The sequence below is a fragment of the Egretta garzetta genome, unplaced genomic scaffold (assembly GCF_000687185.1).
Source record: "Egretta garzetta isolate BGI_Z169 unplaced genomic scaffold, ASM68718v1 scaffold439, whole genome shotgun sequence".
Taxonomy (NCBI): domain Eukaryota; kingdom Metazoa; phylum Chordata; class Aves; order Pelecaniformes; family Ardeidae; genus Egretta; species Egretta garzetta.
The window spans coordinates 2,768,702-2,785,243 of record NW_009260803.1 but is presented as its reverse complement, the minus strand read 5'-3'; the positions used below and the strand labels follow the sequence as shown (position 1 = coordinate 2,785,243).

At 36.3% G+C, this 16,542-nt stretch overlaps 1 protein-coding gene across 1 annotated transcript in view; it reads right to left on the bottom strand.

Annotated features, from left to right (window-relative positions):
- Window positions 1–4,930: 4,930 nt before the first annotated feature.
- SREK1IP1 (SREK1 interacting protein 1) overlaps window positions 4,931–16,542 on the bottom strand; it is an 11,961-nt gene continuing 349 nt past the window's right edge. Inside the window, exons 3-6 of the mRNA XM_009646881.2 lie at window positions 13,961–14,009; window positions 12,193–12,333; window positions 9,524–9,602; window positions 4,931–8,049 (exon numbers count right to left, since the gene is read on the bottom strand). Coding sequence (XP_009645176.2) covers window positions 7,860–8,049; window positions 9,524–9,602; window positions 12,193–12,333; window positions 13,961–14,009 — 459 coding nt within the window. The 3' untranslated portion in view covers window positions 4,931–7,859. The remainder of the gene's footprint in view (window positions 8,050–9,523; window positions 9,603–12,192; window positions 12,334–13,960; window positions 14,010–16,542) is intronic.

Genomic DNA, 16,542 nt, shown 5'->3' with positions numbered 1-16,542 from the left:
ACCTCTAATTTTTTTTTTTCAATTTAACATGCTCCCAGCAGATCTGCTGTGCAGATCTAGGCTCATGTTGCCAGTCTCAGACATTTTCATTTTCCTGTCTGAGCTCATCTAGCTTTGAACTGTTGGTCTCCTCCTCACTAGTGCTTGAGACCTCATCTTATTTCCTATTATCTGCAGATTTTCTTGGTGTGGTATTTATATCCCTTCCATTCTTTTAAAAGGTATTTAAGTGCCAGTAGTAACAGGAATTCTGGACTCCAGAAGAACACCTGGTTCTGTTTGTCCAGTCAGTTGCTATCTCATGCAATCACATCTTCACTTGAGCCATTATATGTACCAAGCTCCCTCTTTCAGAAGTTGTATATCTTGCTCTTCTGGGACTGCGGTTCTTTGATGTATAGAAAGCTTCTGCCAATTTCCAGCCTAAATCTATTCCTGGACAACTAATACCAATTTGTTTGCAAACTTATATTATCTTTTAAGTTCTTTCTTTGCTGTTACTTACATCTTATCCCCTAATATTTAGGGAGGACTATACCCTTATTGACTTGCATTTTGCTAATTGAAACATCTTTCTAGTTTCTAGTTTGAAAAGTTTTTCTGCTTTCCTGTAAACACTCCTACAGCAATATCTTTAGACTGAAAATGCCTTTCTCCTCAAAGACTGAGTAAATACTAATTTTCTTCTGGGTTTGAGTTCCTTCACTGACAGTGTACTGAAACAAGACTTAATACAATGCACTTATCAAAGTTATGAGGGAAAAAACTTGGTAAATTAAGGCTTTATTTAGGAATAAAAAAGATCTGTTTAAAGCATCCAGAAAAGAGCAAAAACATCCTTTAATTTAATAATATGAAGTGTGTGATTTTTTTCACTCATATTAGGAATAGCTTATTCAATTTTAGCCATCAAATAAAAAGTAATCTACACATATACTCATTTCATAATGGAAGATAAACATTTATTACTCTCTGTTTTTTCTTTTAATTTACTTAGCTCCTGTGCTCTCTGCATTATCTTGGAAAACTATTTTTTAGACATCTGGGAAACTTTAAAGAAATAATTTATACTGTCAGCGTTGAAAAGAACCTTCTTAATCTTTTCTGTGCTGCAACTTAGAAGTAATAAAGATTCTGAAGCTAGGGCAGGGAAAGGGAGAGAAAGCTGCTGATCCCACGAGCAACACTCTTTTGGCTGCCTATTTCCAGATTCAAACCACTAATCTCTTTCAGTCAGGAGAAGATGCAGTAACAGCAGAAACAGCAATTGCACATGGAACAGACCTGGCACATGTTCTAGAAAGAGAGCAGTATTTAAGATTCAGAACACTTCAGAGATTTGAAAAGGTTTGGCAAAGCAAATTTGTAGAATTTAAATGTAACAGAAGAGATTTCCTTAAGGAAGTCAAGGTTATATATCTAAAAAAATGGTATCTTTCAAAGGATTAAGAGTCTGCTTTTTCTCCTTTGAAAGAAATATTCAGGTTCTCATTGGTACAAATCTGCAGAAAGACTTTTTTTGTTAGACCCCAATCTTTCATCCTTCTTCCAGTACCTTGCATTCTTAGTCCCTGGCATAAGCAAACTAGTCTCTTAGAAAGAAAACTTCATCCTCCTCCTACAGAATCACAGAATGGCAGGGGTTGGAAGGGACCTCAGGAGATCATCCAGTCCAACCCTCCTGCTAAAGCAGCTTCACTTAGAGCAGGTTGCACAGGACATTATCCAGGCAGGCCTTGAATATCTCCAGAGAAGGAGACTCCACCACCCCCCTGGGCAGCCTGTTCCAGTGCTCTGTCACCCTCTTCTTCCCTACTTCTTTTATTCTGAAGTTGGGCTTAATACCACAGGAACTTCTTAGATTTCAGTACCTCGGTAGAGAGCTGATCTGAATTGAGGAAGAACCTCAAAGGGAAACTTAAGCATCTTGTAGTAATTGTTAGGCAAGTTAGCCTTTCTATAGCAAACCATCATGTACTGGTTGTCTAAACACAGAAATAAAATTCTTGAGTCAAGTGTCATATTAAGAAAGGTTTTAAGATAAATGTCCAGCTAATTCTGAGGTCTGTGAAACCAGCGTCTGAGTTTCTTAAATTTGTTTTAAAAGGTTTTTGTTACATGTTACCTGAAGCCTATTAGAGACAGTACATTATTTGTATCCAGTATTGGAGGCTTCTTGTTAGTTCAAAAATAATTATTTTGCCTGTAATGGTTACCTCATTTAATTCTTGAAGGTTTGTAAAAAACAGGGCTTTAAAAGCATAAACATCCCCAGACTCCTTGCATAACCCCAAGTCAAGAGTTTAACCCATTCCTTTCTAAGCGTAACGTGGAAAACTGAAGCCTGCACAGCCAATTTCATCTACCATGGAGTCCCATATACCTACATTTCTTACGTATATGGAAAAGGCAAACTTTGCCTTACTGCACTCGTTTTTTGTAAGTTTGGGGGAGTTGTTGTATTGCTGACTCCCCCTTTTTTTGGAGGGGGGTGATATTTCAGAATTAATGTTTGTTAATGTAAAATATTAAAAATTAATTTATTTGGACCTAACCATTAATTTTGAGCTCTTCTTTCTCAAATAATTTCTCAATTCTTTTAACATAAAAATATATCATACTCTTGACAGGAAAGGATTTTCCTGTACTGGATAATCATTGGTTTATACTGCTTGTACCTTTTCCATCCTTGCACTTGCATTTCTCTAATCCCTTTGGTTTCTTCATTTATGTACCTCTTCTGCAATTGCTTATTTTCTGCTACCACCACCTCATTTCATATTCTACTTTATCCCCTAAATTCACCTTCATGATTGTTATAACTAGAATTTCTTGTGAACAGTTTCAGTGTTCTCCATTTTTATTATGGAAGCATTTTTGGCATGTTTTTCTATCCATCCTTGTTCTTACTTACTGTGATTTGCAGCTTAGAATCTCCATTAATGGCTTTCTTGGGTACTACTCCCTTGACATAGAGGAATTGTGGGAAGAGGCACCAAACGTGTGCTTTGCCTGAAAGAGTCTTTGCTGTATGGTAATTTTGACAAGTTAAGATAGGTGAGTCCCCAAGACACGGCAATGTCAGAACTACTTTCTAACAGCTTCACTGCTGGCTCTACTGTGGAGGCTGCAGGGCACTGCTGAATAATGAGTTGAGCTAAAAAGTTTGTGCTGTTTGATATTCTGTTCTGCAAAAATACAGGTTGTGTCCTTTTTTGATGGGGGAGAGAAGATGTGAGGAACTGCAGAAGATGAACTAATGAAAAGACAGCCCAGAAGTTCCTGGAACTGATGATTGTATGAAACAGACAAGCACCGTGTCAGATCCCTTACTCATGGTACTCCTCAGAGTGACCTGCAGCTACAGCTTGCTTTGTTGTTGCCAACTACAAAAGCACTGAGTAAATACAGATTTCAATATGCATTGATTATCTCAGCTCTTTGATCTCTACTTAAAGATCAAGCCTGTAAGGTTAGTCGGTCTCTTCCAAGTTCAGTGTTAGACACTGCAGTCTTTCCTAGCTATGATTACCTTGTTGCAATTCCTCGCTATGATTCTTCACTATCATTTGTTGCTGGAAGAAAAAAAGAGACAAAACCCTTCAGTTGTAGAGCTGTGTAACAATACTTTATCACTTGGAATCTATTTTTGTTTTAGTTCTACCTCTTGGGTACCTATGTCTAACACTTTCATTTGTCCCTCATTTATGCTCCCTTGCAGACTGCAAAAAGAACCAACATAAACCATTGAAGAAAGCTCAGAATGCAACAAAATAAGTATCAGACTAACCTGCAAAAATACTGAGGAAAAACTCCTGGAAACACAAGCTGACACTACTGACTGCCATAATATAAAAAAAATGTAAACTTAATGAGCGATGGTGTAATAGTCATACAAATGTTGATGGTAAAACATAAAACTAATACTAAATTGCTAAACAATCAGTGATGTACACATCACTTTTCTCATGCTGCAGACTGATGCTAGTACCAACTAAAATACTTCAGAAGTTTAAAAGATCATGAGGATAGCAAGTATGTTTGTATTGAAAAAATTACTCCAAATATCATGAAAACTACTAAGCATGGAAGTGTAACTTCAGCGAAGTCTAGGAGAAAAAGATTATTGCATTGCAGTTCAACTGCCTTGCCAATCTGATATTTATTCAAATTAAGTTAAAATGTATTACATAAACTTACTTGATTGTGCTGAAAATAACTTTCCATTACTCTAGGTACATAAAAAAAGTCCATATACTCTACATCATGCAAGAGAATAAAGGGTTTTCCATGGTGTCCCACGTGCTGCAGAGAAAGTTGAAGCTGCAATTTTTGTGCCGTGAATGTGTATTTCCTTTAGCTATTTGTAATCCAATAGCTTAATTCCCCTTTCATTCAGTGATTCCAGCCTTTAGTGCATTTTATAGCAGCTGGTAGGTAGATTGCAGATGTGCACATTTTTCTTCTGCTATCTGGGAAAAAAAGACTGAAGGAAACACCAGGTATCTGCTTTTGTCTCCTGATGCCTATTGATAGAGGTTGATTTGCATTTCAGAGCTTATTGTAAATTATATGGGGGTTGTTGACTCTTCATTATTCTATATCTATTTGGCATGCCCCTGCCTTCATTTCTTTTCTTCATCCCACACCATATGCTACTCACATGCATTATTTTTCTCTGTCTTTCTGAAAAAAAGGCATTTCATTCTGTAACTGAGGTAGGTTAACAGGGAATGACTGTCCTTGTTTGTACTGGCATCACTTTCATATTGTAAGATCTTTGGTGCTTGCTGAGTAGCAGGCATACAATCAATACCTTGGGCCTGTACAACAGCAGCAGTTACGTCAGGCATTGCCCTTGAAAGTGTGATTCATGAAAACTGAAGCTCGTAACAATTGATAGCGGTGAAGAAATAGCTGAGTTTGAACATCTCTTCTTTTTCTGGAACCCGAGTAGGCATTTTGGTTCAAGCTGAGACTCATGTGAAACAATAACATCTGTTACAATACATCAGACTCACTAAAATTATGGCTAAATCAAATAAGAAAACCCGTAATATTCATTTTTATATAACTTCTAAAGATTAGCAAATATTAACTTGGCAGAGAACTGTTTATTGTAGCAGATATATCAGTTCATATCCCTGAAAACTTGAGCACTTCTGTGGCAAAAACTATTGACTTCAATGTACATCTTTGTAAATAAAAATGGAATATTTCCTGAAAAACAAGCTGACACATGATATTCTCTCTCTTATGTATGAATTGAGACAATAGAGATATTTAAATTGTTCAAATTAGAAAATCATTTTTCCAACATGAAAATTATGTATGCTAGTAAGAAGTGGCAAAACACGAACACTGAAATTCATGCCTTAGACTCTTGTACAAAATACCACTGTAACTACCATAAATAGCTTCTGTAATGCTACATGGAAGGTAATTGCACTGTCATTTAGATAGGTAATACTTGATTTCAACATTTAGAACTAGAATCTAAAAAGGCTATTTGAAACCACACAGAAGTATAAGGAGCACTACTAAAATATATACCAGTTGCTTTTCTGAACTTTAAGCCTCTATCTATTCTCTATCTTGTCATTAAATATGGTTTGATGGATAATTTATACTTATGCACAGAGATATACTAACTCTAATAAGGGTTCTTAATAAACTCTTCAGCCATTCTGGTATAGAAAGCTCAGTAAAATTTCCTTTCAGTTCTTTGTCTTCAGATGAAGCTTTCAAAAATCAAGAAACAAGTAAGGTACAAAATCCCATTCCCCAGAGCTGGCATCATAGGATCATCAGGACATCATGGGAAGATCACAGGAGAATTGCATACGAGTTCTGAATTCCCCTAACTCCAATAACCCTTCCAGTCTCATTAAGTAAGGAATGTTTTAGGGGAAAAAAAATCACAATGAATTGTGTCTTATGCTGTGGCTTGATTAAATATTTCCTTTGGCAACAGTACTGCCTTAAGTAGCCCACAACTACCCTGTTGCTCTCTAGAGAATGACTGGCTCAAAGAATTAACCCAGTGAAAAATAAGCTCTAACAGACACAACAACACTAAGGAGACTAGAGCTAACAGGGTGGCAGAATCTGTTAAATTAGTACTTACAAAAGAAATGTTCCTCATACTATGCACAGGTAACAGCTAATTAAGGAGTCCAGCCTCTCTTCAGTTATACTATCCAAGCCCTTCCCAGAAATCACGATCTAAGACATGAAAAAATAGATTGGACCAAAGCCAGTATGAAAAATGGCAGATGCACAGACTTTTGCCATCCTCTACTGAGAGACCTACATAGAAGGTTACAGATTATTTCTCTTTGGTCTGGGGCTTCCATGAGTATTTTGATCTTTAATGTTCCCTAGCACAGCATCTACAGCACTAACTGCCCAATAACAAGGGTACTGGTCTGAGACATAAAAGTCTGAAAGACAGAATTAGGTATCTGACTTTTAGGCCAAATGTGGTAACCAAATACCATAAAACATTTTGTACTGACTCAATGCTTTAACCCACTGTAGAAAACATAAGCAATGGATATTATTGTTAAGCTTAGGTGTTGCTCTTCCTCACATTTTGACTCTCATGAGACTTACAGTGCAGCTGTATGCCAGGCTGCTCAGGTGGAAGCAGTTCTGTGTCTAAGTAAAAAACCACCAAAACCGCAGGCATGAAGGGCATTTTCAAGAAGCTGTAAACCTAGGCACTTCGAGGTTTAGGCATTTCTGGGGTAGGATTATACACCTAAAACCTGCTCAACTCAAAAGTATCAGCCTGTCTTGAACCCGTACCCTACTACGGTACAAGATAGGAACTGGGTATTTCAGAAAACAGTTACAAACTTCGACATGTTTAACATTGCTCCCGACAGCAAGTGGTAAATTTTGTTACCAACTTCAACATGATTGATAGCTTACATTCCACAAGAGGTTGGTTTGTTTGTTCGTTTTTTAATGTTTCAGTGGGAGTTTTATTAGAATGAATGGAGGCTTCATGATTCTTGTCAATTGTCTGTCTTTAAATTTCATGTTTCAGTTCATGTAGGCATTAATCACCATGTACTGTATTAAGACAGTTCTCAGAACTTTGTAAACAATCTTGCTGGACAGTCATCTAGTGTTAGGAAGTGGCACTTTATACCTATGTCAAAGATGAAACAGCCATAACTGTAAAGGAACAAAACCTAACCAGAAAAATTAATAGCTTTCATTTGTTTTCAGCTTGCTCACAGTGATTCTGCCAAAAGAATGTGTAATTGTGTTTCACAGTCTACGACAAGATCAATTTTAGAAGACAATTTTGAAGGAGCAATCTCTTTTAGCTTCTCATTGCCCATTCTTTTCCTTCTTTGGACCTGAACGCTATTTCATATTTGCACTTACTGATTAATTTATGTAAGCAGAAAATGTTATGCAAAACATAAATTTATTTAAAGGATAACATAATAGAAAAATCTCACTTGAATTTCCAATTTTGATTTAACCATTCTGACATTAAACATATTTAAGTCCACATCTTTCTACACAAAGATGTGCAAAACGAAGTTCACCATATCCTAGCGTAAAGAATTCCAAACACAACTAATCACAACTGACCTGAGAATAAGAGTGAAGAACTAGTTAAACTAACATGGTTTACTACTAATAAACTTGAAGTAGAAGAGCAGATTTTTTCCCCAAATGGTCCATTTAATAATTTGAAGCACTGATATTTGCAAATAGATTTCTTAAAAATATATATATCTCATTTTAAAACAACAGCATTGCAAAGCATAAATAAATGTGATTTGAAAGGAAAATCATCTTCTCTGCAGAAGTAAACGCAAAAATAGGCCAGGACCTCAGTCACTACTAGAACTGTCTGAACTATCAGAAGATGAACTTTTTTCCTTTCGCCTCTTCTTTTTCTCCTTTTTATGATGTTTTCCTTTCTTAGATTTATTCTTCTTTTCCTTTTCCCTTTCTTTTTTGTGAGATTTTTGTTTTTTTGACTTTGGCCCATCCTCTTCAGCTGCACTTGATGAGGAAGACCTAGTAAAAAAAAAAAAATAAAGAAATTGATATGCAATTAAAGAAGGAAAATGCCACCAGAATAATGTGGGTTTTTTAATTTCAGTATTTTTATAATGTCACAAAGCTAATTTGGGGTAGAATTCATACAGTAGCATCCACTGGAAAGCTTAGGATATCTCAGTCTGCACATTCACCTGAACGACTACTTTTCTAATTCGATTATTGTGCCAGAAAAGCAGTATGTTTATAATACAGATTAATTAACAATGGAATAGGCAAGTTGTGTGTTTTTCAACCTTCAATAAGAAAAAGACTAAGAGTACAGACCAACAGAAAACTGAAAGTATGACAGTAAGACAGAGCTTCCAGCTTTTAAAATATCATATGATCAGTAACAATGTTACAGTAATGCCTTCAGACAAATCTTAAATGTATTTCTTTCATGCAAAAATCTAAGAGAAACAGGTATGACAAATTTTGATGCTCTGACAGCTGGTAATATTGGTCTCTAACCAGCAGGGATGAGTGATTACAAACATACAAGAATTAAGATTACAATAAAATAAAAATGATTATTATTATACTCAAGAAGGCAGTTTTGTGCTACTGTTCACATGATTAACTATTAACTCTTTGCACATAAAGACTACAGCCAGCAGACGACCCTTTTCTACTGTCTTCATAAGTGTAAGTTAGAGCTACACTATGTAAATAAGGAAGGGGAAAAATGCCAATGCAACCACTGTTAAATCCTGTTTCTTTATTTCTGAAAACCATCTTATTGTGTCCTCCAAATACATTATACATTTCCTAGCTCTCAGTGCAGTTCCTGGCATATCAGCAGTCCAAGCGACTAACCAGTCTATAGTCTCATCTAAAAAAAATCAGTCAGCAGGCCAAAAATCTGATTCACAATAAATTTGGGTATTTTGACATTTTCCTTTGAAACTGGGGCAACGCTTTTTTTAGGCTTCCTCAATAACAGGAACATTAAAACTTAACACATGCTAAGGAAAATGACAGACGTTTTCCTTTTGATAGTTACATGTTATGCAGAGCATGTTTGTGTGTCTACACATGCATGTGTGCACGCAGGGAACCTAAGGGTCTCTGAAATGCAGAGAAGCTTCTCCACGTGAGCCAAGTTGGGGACCAACCCCACAGTCCTCCTGACTCCTTGTTGTTTTCCCACCACATCTTGCCCAGTATTGAGTAGTCAGAGGGAGCATTGCTTTCTCAGACATGCAGTCCTCCAGCTTGCTATAGCTTTCTAGACTCCTATGGTCCTAACTCCACAGCAGAAAGCCTCTGGCTCTACTATTACTCAAAAAGCAAACAAGTTCTCACTGGAAAACAGGAAGCTTTTCAAACCAGAGATGTACTTGTAAATAAAGTTGCATCAAAAGAAGTAATGTTTTCTGAGAAACAACCCAAACATCAGAAATGCTTTTAAAGTTCTGTTTTGAAATTAAAATAGGTGTGCGATAGTTACCTTTTCCTTGATCTCTTTAATTTTGTTTTTTCTTTGCTTTTTCGTTTTTGTTTCTTTTTTTCTTCCTCCTCATTTAAATCTGTGGATAAAAATTTACAGTTTACAAAACACTTATCTGAATTAAGATCAGCATTAAAAGAGTGGCTTCAATAGAAATGTAAAGTTACTATGAAATCTTACTAGAAGTTTTTCTTTTCTTTCCTCCAAATTCAGGTCTGGTATGGCAACTGCAAAAATATTTTGGAGAGTAGCAGAACTTTTTATACAACTTACACTCTAATGACTTCAATCTAATGCCTTTGCTCTAAGAATGAAGGAAGGCCCATAAAAAGTAGCAAAAAGTTGTGACTTTTCCTACATGTTTCCTACAAGTTTTCCTATCTATTCTTCTGTATTTTAAAAGACTTGCCCAAATCTGAAAACAGGTCATTTAACTAGAACGCCCAAAAAAAAAAAAAAAAAAAAAATTCCCTAACCTGAACTACTTTCACACATCCTCGTTTCACACTTTACTAATAGCTATGCCATAACTAAGATAAATTTGAGTTAACTGTCCATAAAACGTCAAAAAAAAAAAAAAAAAAAAAAATTCCCTAACCTGAACTACTTTCACACATCCTCGTTTCACACTTTACTAATAGCTATGCCATAACTAAGATAAATTTGAGTTAACTGTCCATATACTGTCTACAAACATTGGCAGAAGAGTCACCCCTCACCTGGTCATGTTTGTTTCCTACCCTAACACAACAGTATTATATAGTATCTTCACATTTCACTTACAAGCAATATTTTTATCACACTGGATGAAATTTCTGACCTTAGACTTTTCTCTACTAGGTCAAAAAGTAGAATTCTCTGAAATGCAAATCTATTACATAAATAAACAGCTAACAGGAAAATACTGGTTTTACAATTTATCCTTAAAACAGATAGCTAATTTTGAGCATTTCATCTTACTTCTATTCATACAGGTAACATTCCAAAACATCTGCATGCTAGTGCAGTTATTCATTTGCTACCACAAATAGAAATTACTGATCTATATGTTCTGGAGCAAAACTTGAAAGAATTCAATAAGAGTTATAAAAATCAAATTACTTTTGGAGCAATTAGAACCCATGAGCATGAATGTTGTAACAAGTACTCCATTTTTTTTTTAAGAAAATGGTGCAAAAATCTAAGTGCAAACAGTGCAAAAATCTTGAGAAGATGAGGCCACTTCAAAATGGCAAAATCCTGCCCAGATAACTGACAGTTAACATACATATCTCCTTACAGTACACATAGCAGCCACAGTTTAAGAAAGAACATATAATAAACGGAGATATTACAAGATCAAGCAAACAGCTGTTTTTCCTGCAGATACCCATCTTCAATCAGTTTAGGGCCAAAAAATCCCCTTACGTTCAAAAGTACATAATAAGTAGGAACAAGTTTTGCCAGAGGCTTGTTTCAAGGAAGGACTGTTGCAGTACCAATTCAGCGCTCCTGGCAAGCAGGCTATCCAGTTCTTTTGAAGTGTTCCAGCAAATTACAGGGTTCTATCTATCCCTTCTCCTTCCTAAATAGCATTTTTAGTAGGAACTGAATGTGAGAATGTGACTGGAATATGAGAGCAACAGAACAAAACATGTTGCAAGGGTGTCCTGGTTTTGGCTGGGACAGAGTTAATTTTCTTCCTAGTAGCTGGCGTAGCGCTGTGTTTCAGATTTAGTATGAGAAGAATGTTGATAACAGACTGATGTTTTGGCAGGGGGGCAGGGACCACTGCTCAGGTATTGGCTAGGCATGGGTCACAGTCTGCTGAACAACTGCATTGTGCATCACTTGTTTTGTATATTATTTTATAATTTTTATAATTATTTTCCCTTCCTTCTCTGTCCTGTTAAACTATATTTAACTCAACCCACAAATTTCACCTTTTTTTCCAAATTCCCTCCCCCATTGCACAGGGGAGCAGGGGGAGTGAGCAAACGGCTGTGTGGTGTTCAGCTACCTGATGGGTTAAACCACTACAAGGAGGCAGAGAGGACAAACGTTAATTCATTTAAACATGCTATGGTAGAACAACCTCCCCTTCTTACTTGGGGTAACAGCCTCACTGGAGTCCAAATTCAAATGAAGAACTCTAGTATCTGCTAAATAACCCATCTATTCTCTCTCTGAAAAACAGTTGATGCTCAGGCCTTCCAAACAGAGAACAGTACTTCTCCAAATATGAATGTTGAAATTCAATTCACTAGCTGTTTCAGTCAAAACACTACTTAGAGACCAGAGAGAAATTAAGCTGTCATACTTGTCATTCGTTTTAAGAGTTACTATCGACTTTCAGATGTTTAAACTACATGCCATAATCAAAAGATTAACTCAGAACACCCATGTCATTCTTTCCTAAGCAGCTTCTTAGTAACAATCTTTTAATCTTTTGTATTTAGGAGCCCTTTCTGAGATGTTCCAAATGGGTACATTGTTAATTTCCTATGACAGGGTGCGGGTGCATCAAATCTCTAAAGTCTGAACACATGAAGTAAAAGACCTACTTTTAAAGTACAGGCTAAAAGAACTGATAGCAGTTATCAAAAAGGATAAAATGAGAGTTCCAGTACTTCACAAGACCATTATGCAACATACTCTTTACGAGAAAAAAAAAAAACAAAAAATCTTACTCTTTCTTTCACGCATGGCTTGCAATCTCTGCAGTTCTTCTTCCTCACTGTCTTCACTGCTAGTGCTGCTAACATCTAAAACAATATCTCTTTGAGGATCTACTCGGAGGAAGTTTCGACATTCAAATGTCAGATGACCAGCTGAACAAAACAAATATTCAGGAAGAAAAATTACAATTTACCAAGGAATATCAGAAGCTAAAGAACATCCATTTTAATATTATTGTTTTGAGAAATAAAAAAAGGCTAGGCTGCAATCTGTGAACAAGGAGGGAGAAGGCTTACTTTGAAAAAGCCTCAAAGAATTTTGATAGGTTGTGCAATGTTATTCCATTTAATAGTGCATTATGGCCTCTCTTTATTTCAATCAATTTAAAGATTTTGTCCAACCTTTACTTTCCATTTTTTTTCAATGGTCTCAGATCCTTCCTGAAGAAATTACCTAAAAGCGTGAAGTGAAATATTTAAAAAACTACAGCAAGTGTGTTATATTGCTCTTTTTGTCTCCCTCTAGTTAAATAGAAGTATCCTGTTCACTTATGAGACATAATCTTTAACAACGAGTACGTAATATTGACTAAGCTACTACCCAACTAGTATTTTTAGGTTTTTAAGTTACATTTCAATAATCAGGACCAGCGTTAGAAACCTTGTGCTGAATACACCTATTGGAATAACAAAGAGAAATAAACCAAATTGAAGATATGGTTTAGGAGAAGTTAAGCTAAAGACACAGGAATTCAAGTAGCAGTTGAAATAAACTCATCTTTTTCAGATCAAAATACCTACATCTTGAACACACAGCTTTTAGGAACATACATACAGGTTGCGTGATTTGACTACAAGTTTCCTTCTCTTCCAGAAAGCTTCTGCTACTTACTGTACATAGAAATGAAGTGCTAAATCTATATTTATGTCCACGTTCCTTTGGAAGAACAGATACACAAAGCAATTCATTGACAAAATTTGTTGGAGACAGGTCTACAGTGGAAGAACAAAGGAAACTTTTTTCCCCTTGATCCCACATAACACTCACAAAAAGGATTAAATCACTCTGTTAAAAGTCCAACACAATTCACTGCAAAACAGTGTCCACCCCTCAATTGTTCTAAAAATATGAGTTAGTGATCAACAAATTAAAATCTTCATTAAGACCTGTCTCTACTCATCAGGAAAGTAACCTGATTACATGTAAGACATGCTTACATAATGCAAAGCATGAGCTAAACGCTAACAACAGAATTTGTAAGTAACAAAATCAACCGTTTCTTGAAACACAGAACTGTTTCTTGAAACACAGAATGCACAAAGAATTATGTTTTCTTAGCATAGAAGATCATACAGATTTTAAATTATTTTTTCTTTTAAAAGAGATTGGACTTAACTGGAGCTGAAATGCCTGCCTGAGTTTTCAGTGAGACTCAGAAGCAGCACAAATGCTAATCTCAGTAGATATAAAAGACCATGCTTTCAATTCAAAATTTCTCAAATAATTGCACTGCAAATGTCGTATATACGAATACAATAGCATACTTTTTTTTTTTTTCATGAGAAACTCAAGGTTTTTCAAAGGCAGCAATAGGTGTGAGGAGCCAGAGAACGAACAGGAAATAAGTAAATTTTACAAATTATGGTAAATTAAGCTGACAAATGTCTGGGCAACGAGGAAGAACACTTCTTTCTTATTTTTTCCCCCTCCTCAAAAGGCAGTTCTAAATCTTAAATTGAAGAAACCACTGTAACTTCATATTGCTTACTACAGACTTACGGTAGCCGCACTTCTTGCATCCTGCTCTGATGTTATCCTTATTTCCACCTGAAAGAGAAAATTTTATCAATTATGTGTTGATAAACAGAAGTCTCAAGTTTCTTCTGTATCTGGCTGGATAATGTCAATGCATGGACAGGATCGATCACTCCTCAGAGCATTAAGTACACTACGATGATTTTAAAAAACTTAAAGAAAAGCAAAACAGTGCATTTCTAAGGTTACTTTTCTGTGCAGTAATCTATCAGAACAAATTTGGCTAGTATAAACTGCTATGGATCATTTAGTTTCACATAACTTATTGCCAAATCCTCATTTGATTTATTATGACCTTTCCATTATAATCTTAACAATTATTCCACTTCTCTGAAAGCTTATGCATTTGTTTAGTTACAGTATTAACACAGTAATAGCTATGTGACGTTCCAGTGATCCGTAACTGTACACTACAAGTGTACTTATAAATTCTAGCAGTGCATGGATGTTAACGTTCACTGGAAACACTGAAGTAATCTAGATTTTAACTAAAAGAACTGTCTTTAAAAGGCAATTTAGAAGGCGGAGGGAAAAAAAAAAAAAAAAAGAGAGATAAACAATCACTCCTGAAAAGTGACAAAAGACAGATAGAAGCAATTAAAGAAAAAAAAAAGCTAAACAAATTGATAAATGATTCTGAATCCAGGCAACATGGTGCCAAATACAAAGAATTAATGGATAAAAGAAAGCAAATATGGAGTAAAGGGAAGGTAACAACAGAAAAGTCTGTAGATGCAAGAAGGAGGACCAGAACAGTGCAAATGTTACGAACAGGAAGTGTATGATTTTCCCATCTCAGCCCACAGGTAAGTTAAATAGACATAGTAGGACATGTCTCAGAAGAAGAGAAACCCCAGAGACCCACAACCCAAAAAGAGATCAGTCTTATTTTTAATTGTCTCAGCCTATTTGTAATGAAAGTCACAACTGAATTTCCAAAATCAAAGGCTGCCCTTCTATCTTCCAACTGAACAGAGTATGAAAAAAACAGCGACTTAAACAGTTATATATTTTTCTGAATAACCAGGTCATTTATTTAAATAAATAATTAAGGAATGTAACAAGAAATCTATGACAGAAATTAGAGAACCAGAAAGGGGGTACAGAGGCTCCATGAATTTAAACTTTGATTTATTAAGACAAACATTGTCTTTAGGAAATTCTACTCAAAATAACAGAGAAACCTTCAAACCCCACGTTGAAAAACTAACTTGGAAACTTGGACAACTCACTGGTCTATGCCCTGAAGAGTACTGGAAAGCTATGCAATAGATACATACATTCCATTATGACACACGGTTTTGTGCAGATGCCAAAAACTTAGTATTACATAACCCCTTCGATGTCTATAAACTCAACAGTGCTTAGGTGCCTGTTCTATGACTATCTTTTGAGGGAAACCCATGAGAGATAAGGAGATAGGGAACATGGAAGAAAGCATCAAGAAGCAAGGAACAAAAGTGTACCTGTATCTTGCAATGTTATGTCAAAGAAATACTCAAAACAGCATCTGCTTGTTCACTACACCTTGTGACTAGAAAGCAAGATTGCCCAAGCTACCTGCTTTGTCTCAGCTTTCTGAAATACTCAGTAAACTTCAGCCCTACTGTGTAACTGACCTGTAGGTAAAGAAAGCTTTGGTATAACATGCAAGGGAGGTCAGTGCAGTCACGGACACACTACAAAATCTCCTGTAATACATGCAGGTGCCATTTGTCAGGATTTCCCATAGAAACACCCAGTAGATTACATGAATATTGTCACCAAATATGCCGATCAAATTCCTGAGACTGAATTTTTTTTTTTTTTGGCTTTAAATAACAGCATTAGAAGCAGGGTTTTAGACTAGATGAAGTTTTAGATGATTAAAAGCAAACAAATTACGAGACAATTACTTTTCTCACTCCCTTCTTTCCAGGTGTTAACCCTCAAGAAAATTATCAACCAACATGGCAGCAATCATCACTAAGAACCTCACTCATTCAATGGAGCACAAGGCTGCAAAAAAAGCTTTGGAACGCAAATATGAGTTGTCTTTCTCAAGAATCCCTTCTAGGATGGGAGCAAGCTTATTAAGGTCTTCTGTTTCCTTAAGAGACGACGCTTACCAAAGCTCAGGCTTGTTCAGCTGTTCTCCAACTAAACACTTCTCATGTCTCAGGATCAAGAGAAAATTACAAAGCAACGGCTCTATGTTTGGCTAACATAGATCTAAATACCTTGCAAACAGTGCAAGCGTTTCTGCCTGTCCTGTCTCACCATCACTCTCAACAGGTCTGTTAAAACAATAATCTAGTGGGACACAAACGTTTATCCAGAACAAAAGACGAGTAGGAAAACCAAGTCCGACAACAACCACTCTTTGGATCTAACTTTAAAGGTGGCTTACACTATCGGACGATAGAATGCAGCTCATCCAAAACGTTGCGGGAGAAGCCCCCGTAGGCCTAAAGGAAGCGACTGCATGGCTGCGCTCATCCAGCGGCCGGCCCGACACCGCCTCCGGCCATCTCTCTCTCTTCCCCCCCCCGCTCCTTTCCTCTGTT